This window comes from Wyeomyia smithii, chromosome 3 (assembly GCF_029784165.1).
Source record: "Wyeomyia smithii strain HCP4-BCI-WySm-NY-G18 chromosome 3, ASM2978416v1, whole genome shotgun sequence".
NCBI lineage: Eukaryota > Metazoa > Arthropoda > Insecta > Diptera > Culicidae > Wyeomyia > Wyeomyia smithii.
Window position 1 is genome coordinate 530,566 of NC_073696.1, and position 26,036 is coordinate 556,601.

Sequence of the window (26,036 nt, forward strand, 5' to 3'; positions counted from 1 at the left end):
ACCTATCATTTCAAAGAATATTTATTGTAACCTTATACTACATTGAGACTGTTAGAACCACTTAAGCACTATATGGATTCTTACTACACTAAAACTAGACAGTCACACCAGGACTATTGCCAAAAGCCCTTTTATAGACAGCTCTTCGTTCCTACACCGCAAGCATTCTTCAAATTACTTCCTTTATCGCGGCTAACTTTTGTTATCAAAAATATACCTCAATTAGTTTGAGCAGACTTTCGTTCTATGCAGTGCTCTCATTGCCTATATGGCGCACTAGCCGTAGTTTACTTCATTTCCTGGTTTCTGTTAAAACAACGGCAATGAGCGATAAAAAACCATTGCACTAGGAGAGTAGGGGTGAGATACTTGGTTGTATGCCTAATTTCCTTTAGTCATGAAAAGAAGCAACAATATGGCCATTCGTTTACTCTCGATGTTCTTCTATTTTACTGTTTACAATTGTGGAATTACCTGCTTTCTTTGATTTAGCCTTTATCACATGCACTTTTCAAATCCCGTTTTTTTTTTTGTTTTCCATTTGTTGGATAAAATTCATTAACTTAAAATGACACATACTTTTCGTCTATTTCTCAAACATTGAACATTGTAGTTGCAAATACTTGCTAAAATAATTAAAATCTATTCTAAAGAACCGATAACATTTACACATTTACAGAAACTTTTTGTTTACTTTGTCAATTATCCAGTCGCTGTGAACTTGGATCGTCATTTTTTTTTGTTCACTTGCGTCGGGCTGAAGTTGCGCAAAAAATAGCACTCTCTACTGAAACACGGCTGCGCGCTGCTGGAACTGCTGTCGTCGAAGAATGCGTTCCTCCTCCATGCGTCGTTTTTCTTCCTGCTCTTGTCTGTTTAAAGGGGATAAACAGTCAAATATTTCATCTAGTTAGCATGGCAGTAAATATTGTTTGCCTACCTGATTTCATCGTGAAATTTGTTCGTTCTCAATTGCTGTTCAATTTTGGCCTCGAAAAAGTTCTTGGCTCCGTTCACACCGACTTCGTCGACATTGATTTCTGTGAGTCTAGCCAGCTGACCGAGTCCGGAGTCCGAAACCAGTTCGCCAGCTCGCGCTTTTCTGTGAGTAGTCGAAAAAACAAGCGTCAATCGTTAATATTTTGTAATTCTCAATGCCAGAAAGTGAATGTTTTTTTTTACCTGTAAATCAGCAGAAACTCTCGGAATGAAATCTTGCCGTCTTTGTCCTCGTCTACTTCAGCGATCATTCCTTTCAGACCAAGGTGGGTTTGTGGTGCACCGAGCTTCTCCATCATGATCTTAAGCTCAGCCAGATCGAGGAAACCATCCTTTCCAACGTCGTATCTGTCGAGAGACAAGAGACACCGAGAACACAGAGTTATAGGAGGTAAAGTTGATTAAATTGATTATTGATTATTCTGGTTTGTGGGTCATGTATGGATTAGTAAAGGAGATTTATTCAATTAGATTCAACTTTGTGGGAATGTTTCAATACTAGAGGAGAGGTTACGTTCATTCATTGCTGAATGTGCGATGATTTTTAATTATTGCTATTAATTTGTCTCCAGCTCAAATCGCTGGATCATTATTTTTCATATAAAGGGGATTCCAGGAACCAACATGATGTATATTTTCATTCGTCCCAGTTCTGCTAATGACATAATTCATAATACATAAGTTGAGTATCAACGTAGAGAAAAGAAGATATGATTTCAATTGTAGCATAATTCATACTGGGTAAACGATACCGATCAAATAGTTAAGTAAAAATTCCAGTGAGCAAAATTTAAACGAATATTCAAACAACACGCAGCAAGTGTTTTATTAATTCCTAATACATTATGGAAATCATAGGGTTAATTGATGAACGATTAAACAGTTCCCATTATTATTAAAGTAATTACAGCCACCCGGCAGCAATTACACGCAGTTTATTGCGTATAGGGTGTGTACATAGATGTTTTAAGTACCCTTAAACAATTCTCTATTTCTCGATCAGGAACAAGTTAATCAAAATTGCTATTCAGCATTCTGATCAAATCGTATGGCATAACATATGTCTTATAATGGTGAATAATAATTATTTTAAGTTACCGTGTTTAAATTGAATATTGATAGTCTAATATAAAAAAGTCGTTCCAGGTATTCGAAAATATGTACAAACTTTCCAATAACGAAACTACTAGAGCGAAAGGTTTTGACGTTAAATATCCACCGTGACATACTTCGGTCTTCTACAACTTATTCAATTTTTGATGCTTAAATGAAAAGCACAAATAATGCTTCTGTCATAGTGTTACAAGATTTACGCATAATCGGTAGAACGCTACAATCCCCACCGTAATGAGGTGCGAATATTTGCATATTTTTCACGCCTACCGTCTCTATTGTCGTTCGCAAATTCAAAGAGACCGTAAAATCCCCGCTGAACAGAAACGATTTTCCAAAGCTGCCTTCGATTGTAACGGTAAGTGGACCGAACGTCCTTTGTCGTCAAGGGTAGCTGGAACCGCGTGACTCACGTGCTACAGACAGAAGAAAGAAAAACATGACCCATTTTCCATTTTTCTTTGCTTATTAGCGGTGTAGCGCAAAGTGGTACGTCCGATACGTATCCTCTCAATAATTAAGGTGATGGATTCCTTGCCCGTTTACATTATGACAGTTGTCAACATAATGGATCAAAATTGATGTGCAATTCGTCAACCAGTTTTCATCACACACCACTCAACTGTATCGTTACGTAAGGGCTCAAAACCACCGACCCTCTACATAAGCTTGCCTAAAGATTTCAATTTCCTCTCACATCAGCAGATTTCCACGCTCTCCCTTCGGGTTTGCATCTCGACTCTGTCGAGGTTATACTTTATCTAACTTCAGCCTCCCTGATCGCGACGCCGTTGAGTAAACTAACCAAATATGACGTGATGTGGTCGTGCCTGTTCTCACCATACTAATTATCTCCTAATAACTCTCCACGTGACCACGTCTTGTCTGCGAACCTCAACAACCGATCCAGCTTGTGCACAAGCGATATGGGTTATTTTCATATAGACATGACCTTTTGTCATGCCAAGCTCTTTATGTTTCATTTCATCGCAGCAGGGAATGTGTGTTCGAAAACAATTTGTTAAATTATATGCATTCGTCGTACGACTGATGACCCCCCAACAGCGTTCTTCCATTCACCAGTAATCTATTTTGTCAGGTGAATTCGAAATGATTCATGCATAGAAAAATCATGCATGTCTAAAATTACATCTATGTTTGTCATTGCATGAGCACATGGAGTTATGGTCACTGCATTACTAGGCTGGCGAAGTGGATTTCGTTAACCAGTCGAAAAGTAATCGTTAATTTCTTGAAAAAAAAAAAAGAAATCGAATTTTTAAGATAAAGTTCAACCCATTTACTTCTTTTCACGTATCAGAAGAGTCATATGCCCTTCGAAGTATCTTTCAGTGGTATCAGGATGGAAAATGTAGATTGCCAATGTTATGGTTTGTTATTCCGCCAGACTAGTAATATAGTGACTATACATGGATAGCATTCTGCAGCATACAACGACCAACTGCGTCGATTAGATATAAAAATAATAATAGTCGACTGAATGCGGTTTCTACTTAGTTTCCTGTTGCACTCATGCATGCTTTGTGTGTCCTTTCCTCTTTGACTCACAACTTTAACTGGCAGCTGGTCGTTTGTTGGACTTTACACCGTTCACTTCATATGCTAGGTTCGCTTCAAGTTATAGTTGCTGCATTGGAAAAAGTCATGTTGGTTTTAAGTAAGCTGAATTTGCGCTTTGGGATTCCATAATCAGATGCTGGCGCTTTTTTGCTTTTGATTTGTCTTGTGTGTCAATTTGTTATACAATCTTGAGATGGAAACGTCCTATGGTATCTTTGATGGGAGCCTAGTAAGTTAATTACGAAACTGATGACAGAAAAAAGACGAAATGGCACTTTTTGAATAATTACACACGATCAGGATTTGATTGTGGTGATGCGCGTGTCGCACGTTATGCATCCAGTAGCAGCAAAAGTGTGGTTTCAGCGATAGATTGATACATAACCGCCCTGCATTAACCGAATACACCAACGCTTTGAAGAAATGCCATGCGGGTTAGTCGGTCGTTATTCGACAGTTGATTGCATAAAATTCCTGCTCGTCGCAGTAAGCGACGATGGAGCATCGCAACGTGGGAAAACTATTGAGTTATTGCCTGCGCCGTGGTCGGGTTTTGTTTTGTGTACGCTTTTTAGCAGGCTGCGTGACTGTGCTACTTTTGGAAATTTTCATGTCCCACGTATGAGTAGCACGGTAGCAACCAGGGCGAAAGTGATTTGCTCATCCGTTCCCTGGCGACCATTTGCTGCCTCGATGTAGGTGAGTTTACCGAATCGACCCGTGTAGTTTTAACTTTTGTTCAAACTTTTTCTATCACACTGCAGTCGTCAAAATATAACTGAAATAGTCAATGACTAGCTGACACCCGGTCCGTTATGTATTCCGCAAGAGAAACTTCTCAAAAGTGCATGTGGTTGAAAGGACAAGTTAAATAAAGAATGAGAGAGTATCAAAAGACAAAAATAAGTAAGTAACTTAATTCAATGTTCTGTTATTAAGTTTTGGAGTAATTTCAGCATTGTTTTAGTTCCTAATCTAGCCCAATATAAGAACATGGCACAAGCGTCAAATGTAGATAGCGCAAAATTTTACTATTGTATTAATTGAAATAGTAGGAGGGTGGTATCCAAGACACGACCGCATAGTTGACGTAGGACTACAATAATTTTATATTTTTATTTTAAAGCTATGTTTGATTTGAGCTCGTTTTACTTTTGTAGTTTGCTTGATTTATTTTAACCAATTTAAACTCAACATCTTCCAAAAGGGAGGTATTTTGGTTCGGGTGGTAATATCTAGGTCGTCAGCCCGAATTCATCAAGCGACACCTTAAACGACTTGGAACTAAAATTAGCTCATTGGTGGCCATTTCTACTGTTAAGGTCGTCTTTGACCACTTAAAAAGTCAAAAAAGTCATGAAAAAAGAACCGTTCATTTTTGGCATGGTTCCATTTTGGCAACAGAAAATATTCTGGCGTGTTGCCAAAATCGAAGGGGTCTGTATTTTGATTATTTCTTTGTACCCCTCTACCTTAGAAGAAAAAATATTCTCTTCAACATTCACAATGGTCCAGGAACCAAATTTAGGGGAAATTTTGGGTCTAGAGCTATATAGCAATGTTTTAGAGAAAATCTTTTTTTTACAAAGTTACTCAAAATTATTGGAGCTATAAAATTGTAGAACAAGGTTTTCTATCTACAAAAATAAAAAGGAAGATACTTGATAGCATTGAAAATTTTGGTCACCCCAATTCTTGATACTTTTTCAATAAGCGCTTTATCATATGTAACAACTTTGTTGAAGAAAGTTTTTCTCTAAAATATTGCTATAGAGCTCTAGACCCAAATTTCCCCCTAAATTTGGTTTCCAGACTATTGATGAATACCTTTCATTCTAATACAGCGAATTTTCTTTAACACGCGAAAAGGCAACCTTCTATAAAATATTTAATTGAGTACGATTTAGTAGAAATTAAACTTCTTCCTTCTATATCTATTTGTCTTGTTAAAGTTGGCTCACTCACCGATCACAAAGCGGCAAAGATGTCACATCAATTTTTTTTCTGCAGTTACAAGCTCGTGGAAAAAATATAGATAATGAATGACAGTTTTAGTAAAAAAGGTATATTCACAGAAAATTTGAAATTGACATAGAATTTTATGAACATGTTAACATTCAATTCAGGTCAATTTAAACATTTTATCAGTATACAGAATCAATCAGAAAAAAATTGATTAGTTTCAAGATACCAAAGAACAACGAAGATATCATATTTGAAGGTTATATGTCTGTTATTTTCGAAAATAAACTGGGCAAGAGTGATGCCACGGCAATTAATGTTTGCATAGCGTTGTTCAATTACAAGTAAGGTTATGGAAAGTAATATTTTCTTGTAAATGCAAATTCAAAAAAAAAATTAATTGAAAAACACAAATACTAATGTCGGAGCTCTAATATCAAGATGAAATGAATTTGGTTTTCCTCTATACCGCCACCGCAGGATGCAACTAATATTGTCATATTGGACTAAATTCATTTAGCTAGTAAAATATAATCATCAGTACAGCTCTTTTAACTAACTATTCAAAGATATGTATGGAGCATTTTTGTTTTCTATTGTCTTTCAAATACCATATTCAGTTATTTAAATAAATCTGAAAAAAAGCAGAATGTAGAGTTCAAAAATAAACAACGCATTTTGTTGTCCCCGGCGGCGCAGCGTATTCTGCGGTACCCGAAAAATCAAATTGAATTCTGATATTTGCTGCTATACGAAACAAGAAGAAGAAGAAGACAATTCAAACGGCAATTCGATTGTGTTCCACGCCCCACCGTGCGTCAACAGCGGCAATGTAGTTTTCACTTGGCTTGGCTGCACACAAATGAATATCGAGATTTTCTGCACTGATAGACGACGAATGACCAGCGCTCTATCCATACAATGCTCGGTGCAGTACTGTTGCCTGTGCCAGCATGTTTTCCTTCAAGACATCAGTTTTATTAATATTAACATATTTATTAACAGCAGAACGTCATACTGTCTAATAGTGGAGGTGGTTACGAACTTTCCGAGAAAGCTTCACCTTCAAGACATCAAAATAGTCTAGGCTCATGGAAACTAACATTAGTTGACCTATTGGGACGGGGAGATTCTGTCAAAATTTTTTTTGGCACTGCTATACAGTATATCACAGCATGCAGTTGGTGTCTATTCATGAAGTCTGTGCTAGGCGTGCTCGCATATGATTGGTACATTGTTGGTGAAAATTTGACCTTGAAACTTTTATTCAATTTTCACTGTTTAACAATGAAGTGATAATGAAATTGAAGAATCACAAAATTGTCCATCATTTTATCAATCCAACGACATATTGATTATTGTGAACCATCATGTGCTTACATCAGTATAACCGTTTGAAATCTTTCATTCCGGCGTTACATCTTGGTTTTAGTTTTCGCGGAATGTATCTCGATATAGTGCGGTTAGACGTAGTCCTACGTCAAAAAAAAAAACATTTTTTTTTACAAATTATAAAAAGTTATATCAATGTTGATCACTATCTTAACACAAAACTATACAAATATAAATACTTAGTTTGTTAAAATTACATAAATAATTCGTTACAAATCTGCTGTCATGCTCCTTCTGGTTTCCATTGGCAATTGTGATTTGTGTGCACGTCAATTGCATGCTTAATGCTTTCATACGTTTGTTGGTACCGGAAGAAACTTTTACCTGAACCATACAAGAACAATGCGACGGAAATACCACCAATTAAACACGCTATGAGTTGTTATACCGCTTCAAGTTGAATAAAGCATGTTTCAGCAATGGTCACCTGTTTATTCGGTTCATTGCATAAGAAACCAATCAAGATTGTGGAATCAACTAACTATTCATTGTTCGACGGGCTAGGAATAGGTTGACTTTCAATCGCAGCAAGTTAACGCTTGACCCATTTAGAATGGGCCATGAGCAGCTGAATAAAAACAAGCCGAAAACGGAAGTTGTTCTCCGGTTTTCATAGGTTGCGACAACCTTCTGTAGTTTGAATGACACTGAAGTTGGTTTATTCTTCTGTTGCTTTATCCACCGTCTCACTCATACCTTTGCACTCAAATTGAAAAGTTAATAGAACTTTTCTGGTGAAATCGAACCAAAAATGTTACTTCAAATGTGTTTCTGATATGGCCTACTATGTATTCCTATAGAGAACATTGTACCGCGTGTTGCGTTAAGCACGTGAGGTATGTACGGTTTTCCCCCCGGAAGTGTGTTGCCATAAAGTGCACAACGTGGGCGACATATCTCACAGAGACAAACGATGTAATTTTATATCTTACGCCACAACTAGACTGATTCTTTTAATTTCACTCTCATTATCTCTGACGTATCAAATATTTGCTCTCGTTAGTGTGGCCCGAAACAAACGCATTGCGCGCAACTATGGCTGCTTACCGGGCTGTTGAAACTGAAACGGGTTCATGAACGCAATCGTCAAGGTGTCTAATTTCGCTTATACCTCTTTTTAAAACCTTGCAAATGCATTCTAACCGATGGTGGATTACATTGATGCTTTTGCATAATTCTCGTCCGGTACACTTGGCTTCTGGGGTTTACAAAGCTTACTGCGAACCTACGTTGTTGAACGATTTCAGCCGTAATCAATCACTTCTGACCGCAGCCAAATACAATAATAGTCTATGTATTACCTTCGTTAGTTTGATCCTCGCAAGGGGAAACGGAGGCATCTCTTGCACTCCCACCCTGTCGAAATAGTTTTGTTTTTCAACCGTTGCACGCATTGAGTCAGCGTACATACGTACTTCAATCATAGGAGACCGTGAGCTGTCGGTGTGGTTAACATTCGCTACACGTAGCACCGGGAGCTATGACCATGCTGCATACAGAAACACGGTAATGTTTCGGCACCGAGATGCGGTTTCCAATGAGGGCTACTGCGCTACTAAGTGCTGTTTTAGACGAAATTCTAATTGGTTTTGTATCGATTAAGTTTTGTGTGTGCAAATTAAACGTATCTTACCTCGCAGTTAGCTATGCGCAACGACGCTGTTCCAAATACCTACCCATTAGAGGGCTTCGACAGTGAGGTTAGTCAGTTTGCTTTGGTAAGCGTACGGTAGTGGGTTTGAGTCTTAGTAGAAACAGAATTCAATACACCATTGGCTTCTAGATAAAAAAAAACTCGCGTAAAGTGTGGGGTACAGCATACTGAAAGGCAATCTCATAAGACATGAAAATTTTAACGTAGAATTACGTCTTATGGACACATTATAGGGGTCAAATTGAAGAACCGACAACATCGGGAGCCACACGAAAATTGTCCACTTTCAAATGCTTAAAACTGAGGCAGAGATGAAAACAAAGCTAAATATGCGAAACCAAAATAACTATTAGAAGCTATTGTCTCAAGCATTGTGAACTTAATATCATAATGTCAAGCTGATATGTATAATAGACTGGGATACGGTTATATGGGAAAAAGTGATGGTGTTTTTATTTCTCACTGCAATGCACTTTTCGTGTTCTTTATGGGTCCTATAACAACTGCGTAATTTTTTAGGTTGATCAGTGAAACTAATTTTTTGCGCCCGATTTTTTAAATTTCCGTACGATTTTATAAGAAAAATGCACTTTTCCAAAACTTATTCTCCAGAGATGCTCAGCTAGCTCCTAAAAATGAATCAATACATGATATTTGCACAAAACTTCCCTAGGAAAAGCTCTTCTGGAGACCGTAAGATGCTTGTAAAAAAGTTACTTACCTCAAACGCATGAGAAACAATTTCGCGTAGAATTAAGTTTGAAAGTGTGAATTTTTGCTCATCTAATCTTCCAATCTTAATGCTACGCAAAATTGTTTCTCATTCGTAGGACCTTTTGCAACAGCAACGTGCTGCAGCAGTATTACTAGAAAATATTTCATGTCGAGCCACTCGTCAGATATTCAATTAGTTTGCGGTGAATAACTTCTTCTACAAGCATCGTAGCACCTTACAGTTTTCAGAAGAGTATTTTCCCAGAAAAAAAATCTGCAAATGTTATGAATCTATAAATATTTATGAGAGCCAACTGGAAATCAAACAGTTGAATCACAAAATCATCCAGTTTTTGTATATTTTCGCGATCCAGATTTTTCATCAGCCTAAGTTCCCATTTTCTATTTTGTCTATTTTGAAAATATTTTTTTAGGTGAAGGTAACTTGATTTATCTCTAAAAAACCTTTAGGAGGGAGTAAATGAGGAGTTCACTGATTTTTTCCTTTCCATCTTTTGCTCGCACGAAACTCAGCCAAATTGATAGCAACATGACATGACATTTAAAAAATTAAAAAAAAAACATTCAAATCAATGTCAAAGCCTAAAGACCAATAATGGATAAAGTAAATGTTGAAAATTCGAATACCCACATGTTAGTTTTGTTCCTTTCATGTTAAGGATCCAGTTTTTCCCAGTTTTGTTTCCAAAATTATTCCAGTTTATTCGAAAATGTTATTGGCAACCCTGTCAGTGACACCAACGCTGCAGGTGGCCATATTCTGCGTAACTGAAATTCATTTGAATTGAGTGTTATTTTGATCCACGAAAAGAGATTTCGTGACACGTCTGTTCGTCTGTGGCGATAACAAAGGTATCGTTTATACCATTTGAACATTTTTTATCAATGTTCAAATGGTTCTTGACAAAATTAATTCAAATTTGAACAAAATGGATACTCTACTTTTAAACAAATTTGAGATTTCCCAATAGAGAAGTTTTTGATAGATAAGCATTTTTTCCTTGAAATGTTAATAATAGTTTTAAACAGTTTAATTGTCTATCTTAAACATAACTTGATGAAACCTGATGAGCGTTTTCTAAATCACTTTTTGTTTCTAAATTCATTTATTTAAATAATTTTAAATAAAAATTCTGACAATTTCCCAAAGGTCATCTTCCATTAAATTTTGTTTCTCTTGTGGTTCTCAGATATATAGATCAATAAAAAAAATCACTCCTTTTCAAATGATAGTTTATATAACACTTTGAAAAATGTAGTATGTAAAGTTGCTTCATTGCTTTGCACCCACAAAGTTTCATTGAATTCTGAAAGAGTGCTGCAAACCAGTCAGTCGAATTGGTGCGAAATCCTTCAATATTCCGCAAAATCCGCGCCATGGAGTAGTAAAAACGCGCCAAATCCGTGAAAAAGGCAAAATTCGCAAAAACGCTGAATCCGCGGCGACTGCGAATATCACATAATATGGATATTTTCAGGATAGAGTATCATCCCCCGCGACCGCAAATTATCTTCAGACGCCATTTTGAAGTTGGTGACATGGTGACTTCCGGTTTTTCGAAAACAGCATAAAATGATGAAATAAATATCAGACGCTGTTTCTGAATACATGGTTGCAATTTCCGTTTTTCGGAGATCAACATAAAATAACCAAATATCACCCAATATGGATATTCTCGGAAACGGAGATGTTCAAAGTCCGCAAATCGACTCCAGACGTACGTATTATTGTTATATCTTCTGGTTTATGTCAAACAGCCTAACATGGCCAAATACCACCTAATATGAGTATTTTCGAAATTCGGTTACCAGTCATTTCTAGTTTAGTCTAGTCTACACTAACATAGCCAGTACTTGAACGGATCCTGGAAAATGATATCCACCATTTTTTTTAAATGATTTCCATACATTTTTCTTGTCAAAGGTCAGGCCTACTGTGTAGCACAATATAATCTAAGAACGGGGACAATCCGTACTAACCGATCCGTATGTAAGAAGTAATATAATTCGTTCGGAGTGACAAAGCTAAGAAAGTACACTCCTTTGTTGACCAATCTCCTGGGGTGGAACATAGGTATTTTCTCCTTATGTTCGGGTTTCGAAACCAAGGATATAGCGCCTTTACTCGCTTCTCGAAATTCAGTTTGTAGTCGTTCGAATAAAAATTGAGTTGAAAGTGAAAGGGGACCAAAATTTCCCGCTTTATATTATGAAATTGAGTAATTGCTTAAAAATATATTGACCAACCTATCGTCGAACCTATTTATCAATAAGGGGCCATCCACATACCACGTGGACAGATTTTTAACGATTTTGACCCCATTAGCCATCCCCCCCCCACAAAGCTGTCCACGTGGTATGTGGATGGCCCCTAAGCAAATTCATACTAATGAAAATTCTTAGGAATTGCAAGCTAGTTGAAATGCTGCGAAAAAAAATGTTGTATAGTTGTAAGCCACTACCAACAAAACAGGATTGCATATCGAATCAACCGTCCGTTCATAACGATTGATAGCCGATCAATACCCACAATGTGGTATGTATAACCCTGATGCAGAAAAATCGAAATTCCAAAATGCTAAGCAAAACATTACCGTTCAGTAATTATTGCTGGATACCCGTTGATGATTCATCCCCACCCGGCATGGTCGAGAACGGGAGCCAAAGCAGAAATTGAGCATGATTTTAAAATTAAACAATTGACGCCTCCCCTTCTAGCGTAATGTTGAATACCCGGTGGAAATATAGCGACAACAAAGAACTGAGGGGTAGGATATTACACCCATATAGTAATTTGAAAGCCATATCGAAGTGTACTCGTGCTGATGGCAGAAGCCGTTCGGCGTAGGGCAACGACTAGTTGATTCGTTCGTTTGTTATCATCAAGTTAAGTACTTGAAACGATTTGACGGAAGTCAAGTCACAGGACGCGGTAATACAGATGACTCATAGAACAACCGGAGTGGGGCTCATTGAAAAAAAAAATAATAATAAAAGGTAAGATTGTACGCCACCACAATTGGCAGCTCGCATAGTATTTGCAACCGCAAGCGAGGGGATTTGTTTAGACAGTTTATTACAGACTTTCCTGTCGGCAGTTGTTTATCGAGCTGCTTATTCGATTGCTCATACCTACTTTACAAGGAAATGAATGACGGTTGATAATTGAATGTGTACAAACAAATTTCTGGAAAGTATGACAAACGTCATATTCTCTGGTTTTACAGTCATTACAAAATCGGCATTACCACATTTCTATAGGTCTCCAAAGTGACTGAATTAATTTGCGAAAATCGTAACCTAGAAAGTGGACTTGCATAATAGTTCACTTTAATTTCCTCAACACGAACGAAAAGTGGAACGCTTAGCTGATGGTTTTCCTGTTTAGCATCTTCATCGATGAACCGGCGCGGCTGGGTCTCCTAGGCGCGCATTTCGAGAAACGAGAATCAATTCGTCGATTCGCCGTGCCGATGTACGTCGGATTGAATCATTCACGGCGGAATGGATACTAATTTTCGCACCACATAGCTTACACTTTCATCTCGCGGTTAATTACCGGTTGCTGCTGAAACATGCGTTTCTGATGTACCTTTCACGTGTTTGTATTTTTCACATGATGGCATTGTGAGAGATGTTTTTTCTGTTTTTTGAAAATATGTTCAAGAAACAATAATCGGTTTCACCTTGACGTTCTGCACACGCTGGAGGTCTGCTGAAATCCGATTTTTTTCTTTCAGTTTACCGATAGTGGAGTTTACCGCACCGGCCGAGATTGGATGATGTGAATCTACGCGAATAATATCCAAACAAACATTATAATTGCGGTGCGTCCACTTTCAAGGACAATCAGCCGTTAATGAGCTGCGAAATTTAGGAAACACACAGCAAAAAAAGTGGGTTTAGACGGGCAGTAAACGGATTCGTCTTAATTTTGATATGGGTTCATTGATCTTATGTTTACTATTATTCACCGAAAAATAAAAGTAGAAACGTTTTAATTGTCGCTCAATTTAGGCGCTACTCCCTTAGATTTTCAATGAATGTTCAAAACATACTCATTTGCTTCCTCAAGGCTCAATTTACAAGTGAAAGTATTCGGCAGAACATTTGGCAACTTGTAGTCGGAATTACTGAAATATATTCCTATTTTTCATTTTTAAAACAAAAAATGGATGTGCGACTCTGAAATGCTAATTTTTCTTCTCTTTCCATAAACTCCATTGCTACACTACTCGTGAGTTTCGGAACAAAATCTCGCTGTAACAAGTATTTATTATCAATGTGTGTTTGTTCAGAAAATAATCGTTTCGCAGTTTTTATACGAATGGTAAAAGCAACCAGCCCTAAACCACGAATCTAGCTAAGCGTGAAAAGAAAAAAACTGATTGTAGTTTTTTATTTTCGTCCATGCGATAAAATGTCTTCTGACGAATTCTTGTTTTTCCTTGAAAATTTTTCAATCAATCCGCTTCCCTATCTTCTGATCTACTGTGTAGAACCGACAGTGATAAATTGTATCTTTTGAACAAAATAAGATGAATTCAAGATATAAAAGCAAAAAAGGGTTAAAAAAACCTCTGTTGACACGGTGCTCATTTTTCAAGATTTATATAATTTTCAGAGTATACATGATTGAAGCTAGCCGTCGTTTTCTATGTTTTTTTTTTATGAACGGAATAGAGCAATCATATCTTTTTTTTTTTTTTTAAATCAGCCAATAAAGTGTCAGCTTACTTTCAAATTGTAAAAATTATTTGGGTCAATCAAACGTGATGGCTAGGAGATTTGACTACTGCAAAATAGTTCCCGTTCCAGTTTTGTCGTGCTTTACAATTAGTGTAAACGCTTCTATGTTCATCAATTTCACTTGATTGATGTTTACTTATTTCATCTATACATGTTGATTGTAGTCAGATTCAATTCAGAACGTATGGGTCATATTTGGGTTCGCTGTCAGCTCATTCTACACACATCTGTGACTAGCAAAAACCTAGGGTATAAGGTCTTACTGTCGATCGATGTAAGCTACAAGTTCAGAAATAGTTCAATAAGCACCACATGGGTAATGTACTGTCCAATCAATTCAGTATCATGCAGGTGGCTCGATTGTATTGAGAATTGTTCTTGATTGGTTTGAGTTAAACAGGTCACGCTTTTGAAATAAATTCAGTCATTCGTCTATTCATAGCTGGGTCAGTATTGTTGAACGGTACAATAGCTTGCAAAATTGTTTAGAGCTGAGAATTTTTTTTTTTTTTTTGAAAACAAAATACAACAGGTTTATTATATAACTTATTTTTTAAAAATTTCATATAAATATTTGGGACGAAGCATGAACTTTATTCGCATTCCCGTTGAAGTCAATTCGGCTTGAGCGAAAAAAATATGGCGTGTGTTGAATTCAATTTCACAGATTACGCAAGTGGTCAATCGTTACGTAAACCTAAAATCCAACAAGAAAGATCACTGCACGAAATATCGGATTCAAATATCGAAAGCCCACTGGTGCCGTTCAGTGTCGACGGGTGTTCAACATGTTTTGCTTCTTCCTTTGTCGATTCAAAAGGACAGGTTCTGCGTAGTTCAGGTTTAATGCCATTGTCCAGCTGAGGCTGATCTGCCATGCTTCGTCTGGCAGGCGCGTACAGCGAATAAGGGAAACAGGAAGAGTGAAGCCTTCGATTTCAATCCTAACAGATCTGCATGTGCAGTGCATAAAAATTGATGTGCATGTATTTTCACGAATTTTGCTTTGTTGTGTTGTTCTTTGTCACACCAGTAGCTTCAAGATGCTGAACGACGCAGATGCGCGACCTTCCAGCAATTTTCCAAGTTCACCAGGAACAAAAATTTTGAATCACGTATTTCACAATGCTGCGCATATATTTTCTAAGATGAGACACGACCTTGACCTTTTCTAATTTGTATCGGAATGACGTATTCGCCATCATTATGTTGTTGTTATGATAAAACATTCCAAACCTGTTACAAGTTAAAAAAAAGCAAAGCCTTGGTACTACATTCCGATTCGGAACTTGACCTTCTGTTTACTATACACAGACTTCGCTTTACTATACACAGATCCTACTGACACTAACAGTCTCTCCCGAGCCGAGACTCGAACCTACGACGACTGGCTTGTTAAGCCAGCATCGTACCTCGAGACCAGCTGAGGAGACTGTTACTAGTTTTGTGTTTTAAACCGCGAGCCTGCTTTTCAACACTTAAGGACAATGGATACTACAAGCATGGACTCTAGAATTAATAGAAAGATACGTGTTCATCCTACTCACTTTGAGAAGGTCGCCTGGTATTCTTTTATTTCCTTCCGTGAGAACTCGTGGAACTCAGTGTAGATGTTAACGACACGGTACGTGTGCTTCACCTCTACACCATTCTCCAGGGCGTCGTTTATCTGCTGGCGGCGGTTCAGGACGGAGGACAGCTCGGAGTCAGCTGACATTTTTTGTTGTTTGGCTTCTATCTGCCTTCTGTTGTTTCCAAAGAGTAAATTATCACTTTCTGCCTGTATCCTTCCAGTCAATCGATACCGACATAAACACGTACAATGGCACAGATACCGAGTGGAAGAGAAACCTCTACGAACAATTATTCACTTACTGTGCGGATATTTTCCCAATTATTTTATTCAAATTGCTTCTTTTTTTTCTTTACATGATAATGCCACCATGGCTTGCCGAGATAAGTGCAGCTAATTAAATCGCATTCGACATCACATGCGATGTATGTACACTGTTTTTTTTTTGCTGTACTTTACTTCATTTACGCGCCCAGACTTATGTTTATTATTGTTGTATGCAGATCAATGTTGCACTTGACTTGTGTACTTTGGCATTGAAATCGCAATAGGCTGGGAATAATGAGCGGTGCACAGGTTTTTTACACAACCGCAAGCTTTGGTTCTTTCAACACTGACAGGAGAGTTTGGACAGATTGAAATAACAAAACAAAAGAACAACTCGGCAATTTATTCACCTACACCTACACCAGTTGAAAGTAGAAGTGAAACTGAAAATTCAAACGAAACTGACTCGGTAACGGCTTCTGTTGGATTCGATGATATTGCTCACTGACGGCCGCATGTGCGTCGGTTTCTCACTCTCTTCGTTGATGGGAGACATGCTGGTACAATGAGCATAAAAGAGAGGTGAGGAGGAGAGTGCATTTTCCTAGTATTAGTAAATGCTTCAAATGTAAACAACTAGACGAACTCAATGGTAAACTCAAATAGCTACGTCACTATTTGGCATCATCTCTTGGCAGAAGGGGGCAAGCAAAGGGGCGCGTGCAAGTGTTAGTAGGTTTTCTCCTCACCTCTCTTTTATACTCATTAATGAATTGATGCTGGTATAAGAAGCAGTGATGTCAGCTGTATTTTACCCGCCATTGGCTGTTTGTTTGCGAAAACATAAAAATATGAACATATCGTAATATAATTTGTTGATATGTTCAAGGCAAAAAGGTCGTTGGCTATTATAATTTTCTTGTTTCGAATCGTTCATTTAGTAATTTCCCTAATATTTATATAGGGTATCGAACGTCTTCGTCAGTGGTTTTCTTCGGCAGTTTTTCTGCCGCAATCTTATGCAAAAGGGGGCCGAAGAAAACCACTGACGAAGACGTTCGAATCCCTATTTTTTTCTAATAAATTCCAGATTTTTACCTTGATTTGCGAAATAATTTGATTTCTTTGGAATAGCGGTTCCATTGTATTGTACAAGCTTGAAAAAAATCTAAGTTGTAAAAAACATCTTGACGGTATATTGAAGATCAAACAGCCATGCTCTGTGTCCGAAAGATAAGCCTGTACAATAAAACATAACTCACCCTCTCCGCTCTAGACGGTTATTGCTTTAGTGTGTTAGCGACGTCGTGCTCTCTCGAAGCATGCGTATCCGATGCTTATTCCCGCAGCACAGAAGGTTCTGTTTTGCTTTAAACAAGTGCAATATGAGTAACGACTACAACCGATACGAACTTGATTATATGAGAGTAAAACCACTCATTTGCTTTATTTGTAGCCAAGTCAGTTGAAGATATATCTAACAACATTTCTCTAAATATGTATTTTGTAACTTGTGTGATGCAAAATGTCCTTTTTTGTTTGTTTGCTTCATATTCGCCAGTGACTACAAATGTTCTATTCAGTATGATGTATATTGTTTTTCAAATCAATTGACATTTTTGTGACCTCTTTTTCACATAAACAAAAAAATTGTGGCAGTTTTCAGTTTACCATACACAAATTAGATATATGTTTACGTTCAATGTCGGTTGCTGTTTTTAGTATTTTTTCGCCAACAATATAGCTTTGATTTGCTATTGTTGACGACTACTGCTACATAGTTTTAGATCACTGAAATTTGACAAAAAAAGGTAAATAACTCTCCGTCTGATATCTTATCACCTGCATGGGACGCAGTATATCTTATCATAAAATCGACGCAAAAACTCAGATACCCATAGCTTGCAAGAACGGACTGTTGAACAGTACTTCAGCAATTATCGACACAATAATATCTTGAAAATGAAAGCAGCAATTACTTTAGTAGGCCTCCTTATGGTGACGGTGATGGTAGATGTGAGCGCGGACATTTATTCCGAAATGGCCAGTTGTGCGTGCCCTCTTTTATACCAACCGGTATGCGGCTCGGATAACGTGACCTATTCCAACGATTGCGTACTGAATTGTGCTATGGCTACTGCGACCGGAACCAAGATAGGACTGAAAAAGCAACGTAGTGGATCTTGCGAAGAATCTGAACTGTAAAATTTGACTGCAAAGCGGAAAAAAACTGTGTTGAAATGTTTTGCTACAAAATAAATAACATTGTTTTTATTTCTTGAGTGAGTAATTTTACCCAAAGCTCAGTTAATAGCTGTGTTGTCGCATCAAATTGTGGTTACTGATGTAAGCATATTCTCATCTGTGCTAAAGTACATATTGATGTTGTGTTGTGGGGCAAATCATAAAATACAAGTTTTCAACCTTACAAGTTTTCAACTTACTTATTCTCTGAAGTGATCCCCACCTGGGTATGTTAGCGAAAACAAGGTGTTGATTCGAGCTGAGCTGGAATTCCCATCGTAAATTTGGATTTTTACCCTTCCGCACTCAGTTCTGTTATCAATGTCAGGAGTGTGGCGACTCGATAAGACAGTCCAGCAGAAATCGATAGTCTTGGTTGTTTGGTTTTATAAAGTAATGCCATTCTGATACCGTTCATCAGTAGTATACGTGAAGCCTGTTGAGTAAAGTATTAAGGAGAGATAATGCAACGTGCTTCAATTTTAATTTTGACAACAGTGATCCTTTTGGGGTCTTTGTTGACAACATCAGTGGAAGGACGACTTTCACGCGAGCGCGGAATATGCGCCTGTCCACGGATTTATATGCCAGTTTGTGGAACCGACCTTCACACATACGGCAATGAGTGCAGCTTGCGGTGTGAAGCTAATTCAGAATTGGGGAGAGCGAGTGGACTTAAGAAGCTACAGGATGGATCTTGCGATACATTGGCAGACAACCTGGATGAGTTACCGGTGGAGTACTGAGTACGATTCCATTGAATTGTAGAAAGTGTTAATTGTTGTAATGTTTAAAAGGTGGAAATTCGATGACTCATGAAAGGTCTGGAAATTTACCTTACGAAAAATAAAATTTATCACTATCACGGGATGACTCAGTCACATTGATTCACAGTGGAAATTTCCTGTAGATAACTTTACAAGTAGATTAGGTTACAAGGGTTACTTAAACCAAAAGGATTAGCTTTTGATGTGCTCAATGTGGAATGAGCACTTGAAACACAATAAAGTATTTACTCGGTGAACACCTTTTATTTTGTTATGCATTATCAACTATGTCGATAGAAAATGGTTTTCACGGTCTGAAAGTGGAAACTTTATATTTGGAAGACAAAAAACATCCCGAAAAGTTGAAACATTAATAATTGTTGACATTTCTCGATAGAGAATTGTGTCAAACACTTCATGTTGACTTATTGACGGTTGGAAAATGCCTCAAAACCATCGGAGTGATACAAAAGTGAAATTACCCACATTAGTTCAAGCCAAGGAACGTCGAACAGCTTATCAAACGGAAGTCAAGGAAGATATTTTTAAATGAAAATGTTTCTTGATCATACATCAGCATCAACGTGCAAGCTGTATGTATGAACTGCTCCAACCGAACGAAACCATCACTGGAGACCTCTGCAGACGTCAACTTAAGCGTTCGACCCAGCCATAAAAGGAAAAACATCCATAATTTGAGGATCATGTGAAATGGTGACACCAAAGCAAAGCCTTGGTGCTACATTCCGATTCGGAACTCAACCTTCTGTTTATTATACACAGATTACGCAGCCAACTGTTTGATTTACAGGACAATTGCGGGGCTAGCGCTACGATCCTACTAACACTTACAGTCTCTTCCAAGACTCGAACCTATGACGACTGGCTTATTAGGCCAGCATCCTACCTCGAGGCCAACTGGAAAGAAATGGCGACACCGCTGTCACTAACAAAGGAAATTTTAAAATTAAGAATTATTTCTTATATCATTCGCTGCTCATTTAGTTATCTTTAATTAAAATCTGGGGTCGATTTCTGGTCTCTAGGTATCATGTCGGCTTCGGAATTACCCATATTAAATGGTGTTTGGCTATTTTTGGTTGTTTCACAGAAGCCGAGAACAAGGTTTTACATCGTAAAATTACAATTTTGAACAAGGGAAGTAAATCCGCTAGAAACTGACCAATTAAAAACTGAAGCATATAAAAAGGGACATGGTTTATATGTTAAAATGACATACGTATGCGATACATCAGTGATGAAGTTTAAGATGCAGTTCCGTTTGATTGACGCAATTTCTTTATTGTATAAAAAGAAGTTGGGCAAAGGATATGGCATTTATGTTTTAACCGGAATCTGCCCAGGATTCCCCGTGAATATTTTTCAACTTTGGATAGCTTCTGCGTCCATGTATAAAACTAAACTAACTTTATGTGATTTTCTCTGTCATGCCGCTATTGTGGTTCATAAAAGTATTGCCATATGATGGAAATGTCACTGAATTTTAAGTCGATAAATTTTTCAATTTGTCATATGATGCCATACGGCATCATTGGGTTGATTCGGGTCTCTAGGCGAACTCTTTAGGGACGAATGATCACCGTGGTTAATATTCCCTTAAAAAAATCTAGGTGAACTCAATCATAAGTTTTGTATACTGCCGTTCCAAGCATAGTTGTCTCATGTTCGTCACAAATCCTATGCATGCTGGGACAAAGATGCTTGGATCAACAGTATAATGCTTTAGACAACACGACGAGCAGATGGCGCAGCTAAGCAAGCGTCTCTCGTTTTTGTCATCAACAGCGATACCAGATTGGAAGACTAAAGACTGTGTTATAAATAGATACGCGAAGAGAAAAGTAGTAAATATGGCTTCCCTTTGCCAATATTTTATTTTAAACTGTGGTAACCATATTTAATTTCGTATAACTTTTCATACGCACTAGAAAGTGTAATGAAATTTCGAAACTTTGTAAGGATATATTACTGACTTTGTTCATACAATTATTTAATTTTCATCCCATCACTCATAATACGAGCATTACGAACACATTTTCCGTTGAAACCATATTTGCACGTGGTTCATTCATTCTGTACGCAAGGTAACACGCATGAGTTTGTTTACTTTGCACACTTAGAGCCTCGATTTGACGGTTCATTTGGAGTTTTCGACCTCACTATTTGCGTGTCTGTTTATAACACCGTCTGTATGGAAGACATATCTTCAAATTGGAGACGTTTACCATGCGGCGAATACATCCTTGTTTGTGAAGACAAATGGAAGACATTGAAAAATTTGTGACGATATTGGAAAATATGTGATTATGACCCGCATTTTGCAGAGGGTGGGACCTTGTTTTGTTCGGACATTTCCGATTTGCCGGTAAATTTTCCGGGTCGGTTTTTACGACCATCTCGGGTTGAAAGAATGGAAAAACATTTTTTTTTGGAACGTAGAGACATTTGAAAAAATGACCTGTCATCCCCGGCCATCAACCATATTTGACGTAACAAGCGATGCCGCACTGCTATGTCTGAGTTCACACATTCCTATTTAAGGCCCAAATACACACGGCGTAATAACGCCTTCTCCGTACAAAATGGAAGGCGGGATAGCGATCACGACCACCTGTGTAAGTAATCAACTGAAATATGTAGGACATTTTGTACTGAGTGGATCAGATGATCACAGAATATTGTTTGCGATTTGTCTATTGTGAAAGATTAATGTTAAAAAATGCACGAGAAAGATGTGGACGTGGGCAGAAAAAGTCACACGTTACAACACAGCAAAAAAGCTGGAGTTTGACGTAATTGCATCCAGATCTAATAGTGCGAATTAGAGGTTTGTTTACTAAGTAATGTTATTCAGCCTTTGAAGCCAATTAGCTCACAAATAATATCTGTTTTTCTAGAAACTACCTCCGAACAGCTTCCTTGAAGTATACGAGGTTCATGGATGAACCCTTCTTATCCCGAACTCAATTTGAAATCATGCTAGTTCAATATTATTACTAATCTTGAGAGATTATTTAAATAATATCCTGAAATATCCAACATCCGCCCTTCTTGGGCAACACCGTTTCGTACTACTACTTGTTGTTGTTTTTTTGTTCAACTACACTCTGTTTCAATTGTGGCTATACGTTATAAAATGAAAAACGAACAATTTTAGTGCTACACCAGTGTATTTACAGTGCAAAAACTAATCCTACATTAAAATCATCTTTAAAAATAATTCTGCTGATGTTTACCTCGATGTGAATGTTGTTCCGGAACCTCGACGAATACACAAATAAGATGGGTAGGTATATGTTTACATTAGATGCCGGATATTATTTCTAGTATTTTTCCATCATTCCTACAACTTTTGAAGAGAACATATTCTATGCCAGCGGTTCTTAAACTTTTTTTATTCGCGTACCCCTTGGCGATACTTTTCATATCGATTGTACCCCCTGGCTTGGATTGTTTTCGCAGAGTAGGAGAGAGTCTTGTTTAGGTTTCAAATTTAACTATGGTTTTTTTGATTGCTACAGTCATGTTTTAAGAGCAAGATTGAAAAACAAATGAAGTATTTTAGAGAAAAATTGCTTTGTCCGCCATTATTGAATTTTCTTTCGCGTACCCCCTGAAGGCTTTCGAGAACCCCCAGGGGTACGCGTACCCCAGGTTGAGAACCGCTGTTCTATGCAAAAGCATCGTTGACTACTAGGTACTGCTACATAGTTTTAAATCATTAAAATCTGACGGTAAAAAGTAAATAATTCCCCGTATGGTATCTTATCACCTGCATAGGACGCAATATATCTTATCTAAAAATCGACGCAGAAACTGAAATACCCATAGCTTGCAAGAACGGACTGTTGAACAGTATTTCAGGAATCATCGACACATTAATATCTCGAAAATGAAGACATTTTTCGCAGCAATTATCACAGCAGGCTTCCTTTTGGCGGTGGTGATGGCGGATGTCCGCGCTGACATATATTCGGAAATGGCCAGCTGTGCGTGCCCTCTTCTATACCAGCCAGTCTGCGGCTCGGATGACGTGACCTATTCCAACGGTTGTGTGCTGAATTGTGCTATGGCTACTGCGACCGGAACTATGATAGGATTGAAAAAGAGACGCAGTGGATCCTGTGATGAAACGAAATTGTTTAATTTAATTGAAAAAAGCGTAATACACTTAGAGTGAATGTTTCTATTTATATGCCTGTTGTGTTTATTTTTCCAGTGAGTAATATATGTACTGAGCTCAGCTAAAACAGTTTGCGCTATAAATTGATCCGAACATACTTGATGTAAGTCTGCTTCCATCTGTGCTAAAGTACATATAGATATAGTGTTGTGGGGCAAATTTCTCATAATAAGTTTTCATCCAAAAAACTTATTTAATCTCTGAAGTACCTTTATGCACTTTCGAAGATGTTGACCAGGTATGATAGCGTTAATAATCTCTTGGATTTTACCCTACTGCACTCAGTTCTGTTATCAATGTCAGGAGTGTGGCGATTCGATAAGGTAGTATCTAGAAATCGATAGTCTAAGTGGGTTCTTTTTATAAAGTAATACCATTTCGATGGCATTCATCAGTAGTATACGTGAAGCCTGTGAGCTAAAGTGCCTAGACAAAAAAAATGCATCGTGTATCAGTTTTAATCTTGACTACAGTGATCCTGTTGGGGTCTTTGTTGCCAACATCAGTGGAAGGACGACTTTCCAGCGAGCGAGGAATATGTGCCTGTCCACGGATCTATATGCCAGTCTGTGGAACCGATCTTCATACATACAGCAACGAGTGCAGCTTGCGGTGTGAAGCTAACTCAGATTTGGGAAGGGCGAATGGACTAAAGAAGCTGCAGGATGGAGCTTGCGATACTTTGGCAGACAACCTGGAAGAGTTACCGGTGGAGTACTGAGTACAAGCGCCGTAATTGAGATGTAGAAGGTGTTTATAAGCATACATATGTATTTGAAAGGTGTAAATTCGATGACTAATGAGATACTTAATTGGAAATTTGCCTTAAAAAAAATAAAAATTATTACTATCACCAGATGACTCAGTCATATTGTTTTACTGTGGAAATTTCCCGTAGATAACTTTACAAGTAGATTAGGTTACAAGGACTACTTAAACCGAGAGGATTAGCTTTTAGTGTGGTCAATGTGGAATGAGCTTTTGAGACGCAATAACGTACACGTGAATGTGGTCTCGATTTACTCAGTCAACACCTCTTACATAAAAAAATGAGTTTGTTCTTGTTAACAGTATGGAGGTATCTGGTATAGTATAGGGCCCGAAAATTATCTGAACGGTTCATAATGATGTTGTAATGATTCATAATGATGTTGTAACATTGTTGTGATATTTGATATTCTCAGTGCTGGGCACCATTCCGCTAATTCGCTAATTCGCTAATTAGCGACGCTAAAATTCAGTTAGCGATTTAGCGATTTCGCTAATTTTTGAGCTGGTTAGCGAAACTGTTAGCGTCGCTAATATTTTGGCCTCCGAAACGCTAATTCGCTAAATTTTGTAGAGAGGCGACAATACAAAATATTTAGAAAAACTGTGAATTGCTGATGGCGTACGTAAATTGCTTCGAAAGATGAACATACTTTACTGCGAAAGTTACTTTTGTCAGTTTTTTTACCCTAGAATGGAGTTACAGTTATCGTACAAGCCACAGGAGCATTTTGAAGAACAAGCACAAGGTCTAGATTAAATTTTTGGCACATCAAGAACTTTGGTAAATTGCAATGCGCTTGAAATTATGACAACTTTGGTTCTACTTTTTCGATTCAGATAATAATTGAATTTTTATGAAAACATTCCTAAGAGTATCTATTTTCAATGCAAGCTAAATAACTTTTGTTATTCCTGTTTTTACAAAATCAAATATGAATACCGTTTCGTAAACCTCTGACTGTAAATAGCTTTGAAAAGTAATTGATTTCGTTTGTTTCACCAAAACAGATCAAAGTGGTCCAAATCTTACAAAACACGAGCAATAAATATAGCGATATGACTATTTACATATTAAAAAGTTAGCGATTAGTGATTAGCGAAAGTTCCGCTAATGTGGGTTTAGCGTTCAGCATTTAGCGATTATCGAGCTAAATTTTCCGGTTAGCGACTTAGCGATTAGCGTCGCTAAATTTTCGGTTAGCGGTGCCCACCACTGGATATTCTTTCAAGAGCTCTAGGAATTGCATTTATTATAAACACGTTTGATTTTTTTACTTAGAATGGCTTTGGTTTGTAATTCCTGTATTTTGTATAAAGTGTAAACTTGAAAAGAAATGCATAATGAGATTACCCAGGAATCTTTAGAGGAAGTGAAATAATTAGGTGTTTGTGTTGTAGTTTCGTGGCTTTTTTAATTAGGTATTCCGAAAGAAAAGGCTTATTCTCTCCTCTTATAAATTAAATAAATTAAATGCAGAAAATAATGAAAAGGTTCGAAACTGCTCACACGTAACCGAAAATTTGTAAAAATTAGCACACATTTGGTAAATTCTGGACTACAAAAGTGTGTGTTCTACATACAACCTTAAGTTAATACATATTTTAAATATTTCGCAAGAAACTAGCACACTCTTCACAGAAATTATTTGAGGCAATTATCTATTTTACCAACTCGAGTTACTGTTGACTCAATGGAAATAAAAAAAAATGAAAATTCGTTAATTGGACGTTACAAAATTCAATCAACTTCGGCGGGTCATGCTTGAAAATTATTTTCATTATGATTTGTTGTATAACAAAATCTGGTCATGCAAGGTGTAAACTCATCTGTTGTAAATTTAGTCTGTTATTTATAGTCAAATCGGATGTCATTTTTGTATGCGGATTAGTCATCGAAATTATCAACCACCTATTGCGAAATATCAATCAGGTTTAAAGGTTACCAAAAGCCGCCAGGCCAACGTGGCCGGCGTCTTTCGAAGTGTCGGCTGCACTTCCATTGAACTATGATTTAAAATTTTGAGT

The 26,036-nt window shown here is 37.5% G+C and overlaps 2 protein-coding genes across 2 annotated transcripts; one reads left to right on the forward strand and one right to left on the reverse strand.

Annotated features, from left to right (window-relative positions):
* Positions 1-3: 3 nt before the first annotated feature.
* On the reverse strand, positions 4-16,470 carry LOC129729950 (EF-hand domain-containing protein D2 homolog). The gene is made up of 4 exons (XM_055688876.1): positions 15,733-16,470; positions 1,183-1,347; positions 941-1,102; positions 4-872 (listed from the first exon to the last, which is right to left on the reverse strand). Exons 1-4 carry the CDS (start codon positions 15,900-15,902, stop codon positions 785-787), a joined length of 585 nt encoding a protein of 194 aa, XP_055544851.1. The 5' UTR covers positions 15,903-16,470; the 3' UTR covers positions 4-784.
* Positions 16,471-22,559: 6,089 nt separating this feature from the next.
* LOC129732964 (serine protease inhibitor dipetalogastin-like) lies at positions 22,560-24,098 on the forward strand. Its single transcript, XM_055694455.1, has 3 exons — positions 22,560-23,233; positions 23,479-23,563; positions 23,671-24,098. The coding sequence occupies exons 1-3, from the start codon at positions 22,950-22,952 to the stop codon at positions 23,959-23,961; spliced, it is 660 nt and encodes a 219-aa protein (XP_055550430.1). The 5' UTR covers positions 22,560-22,949; the 3' UTR covers positions 23,962-24,098.
* The last annotated feature ends 1,938 nt before the right edge of the window (positions 24,099-26,036 follow it).

Excerpts from the sequence above, each read along its gene's own strand:
- LOC129729950 (XM_055688876.1), bottom strand. The coding sequence starts at position 15,902 with ATGTCAGCTGACTCCGAGCTGTCCTCCGTCCTGAACCGCCGCCAGCAG. Across the intron at positions 1,348-15,732 it reads TACCAGGCGACCTTCTCAAA|ATACGACGTTGGAAAGGATG; the intron begins GTGAGTAGGATG and ends GTCTCTCGACAG. Across the intron at positions 1,103-1,182 it reads GAGTTTCTGCTGATTTACAG|AAAAGCGCGAGCTGGCGAAC; the intron begins GTAAAAAAAAAC and ends GACTACTCACAG.
- LOC129732964 (XM_055694455.1), top strand. The coding sequence starts at position 22,950 with ATGAAGACATTTTTCGCAGCAATTATCACAGCAGGCTTCCTTTTGGCG. Across the intron at positions 23,234-23,478 it reads AAAAGCGTAATACACTTAGA|GTATGATAGCGTTAATAATC; the intron begins GTGAATGTTTCT and ends GATGTTGACCAG. Across the intron at positions 23,564-23,670 it reads GAGTGTGGCGATTCGATAAG|ACAAAAAAAATGCATCGTGT; the intron begins GTAGTATCTAGA and ends TAAAGTGCCTAG.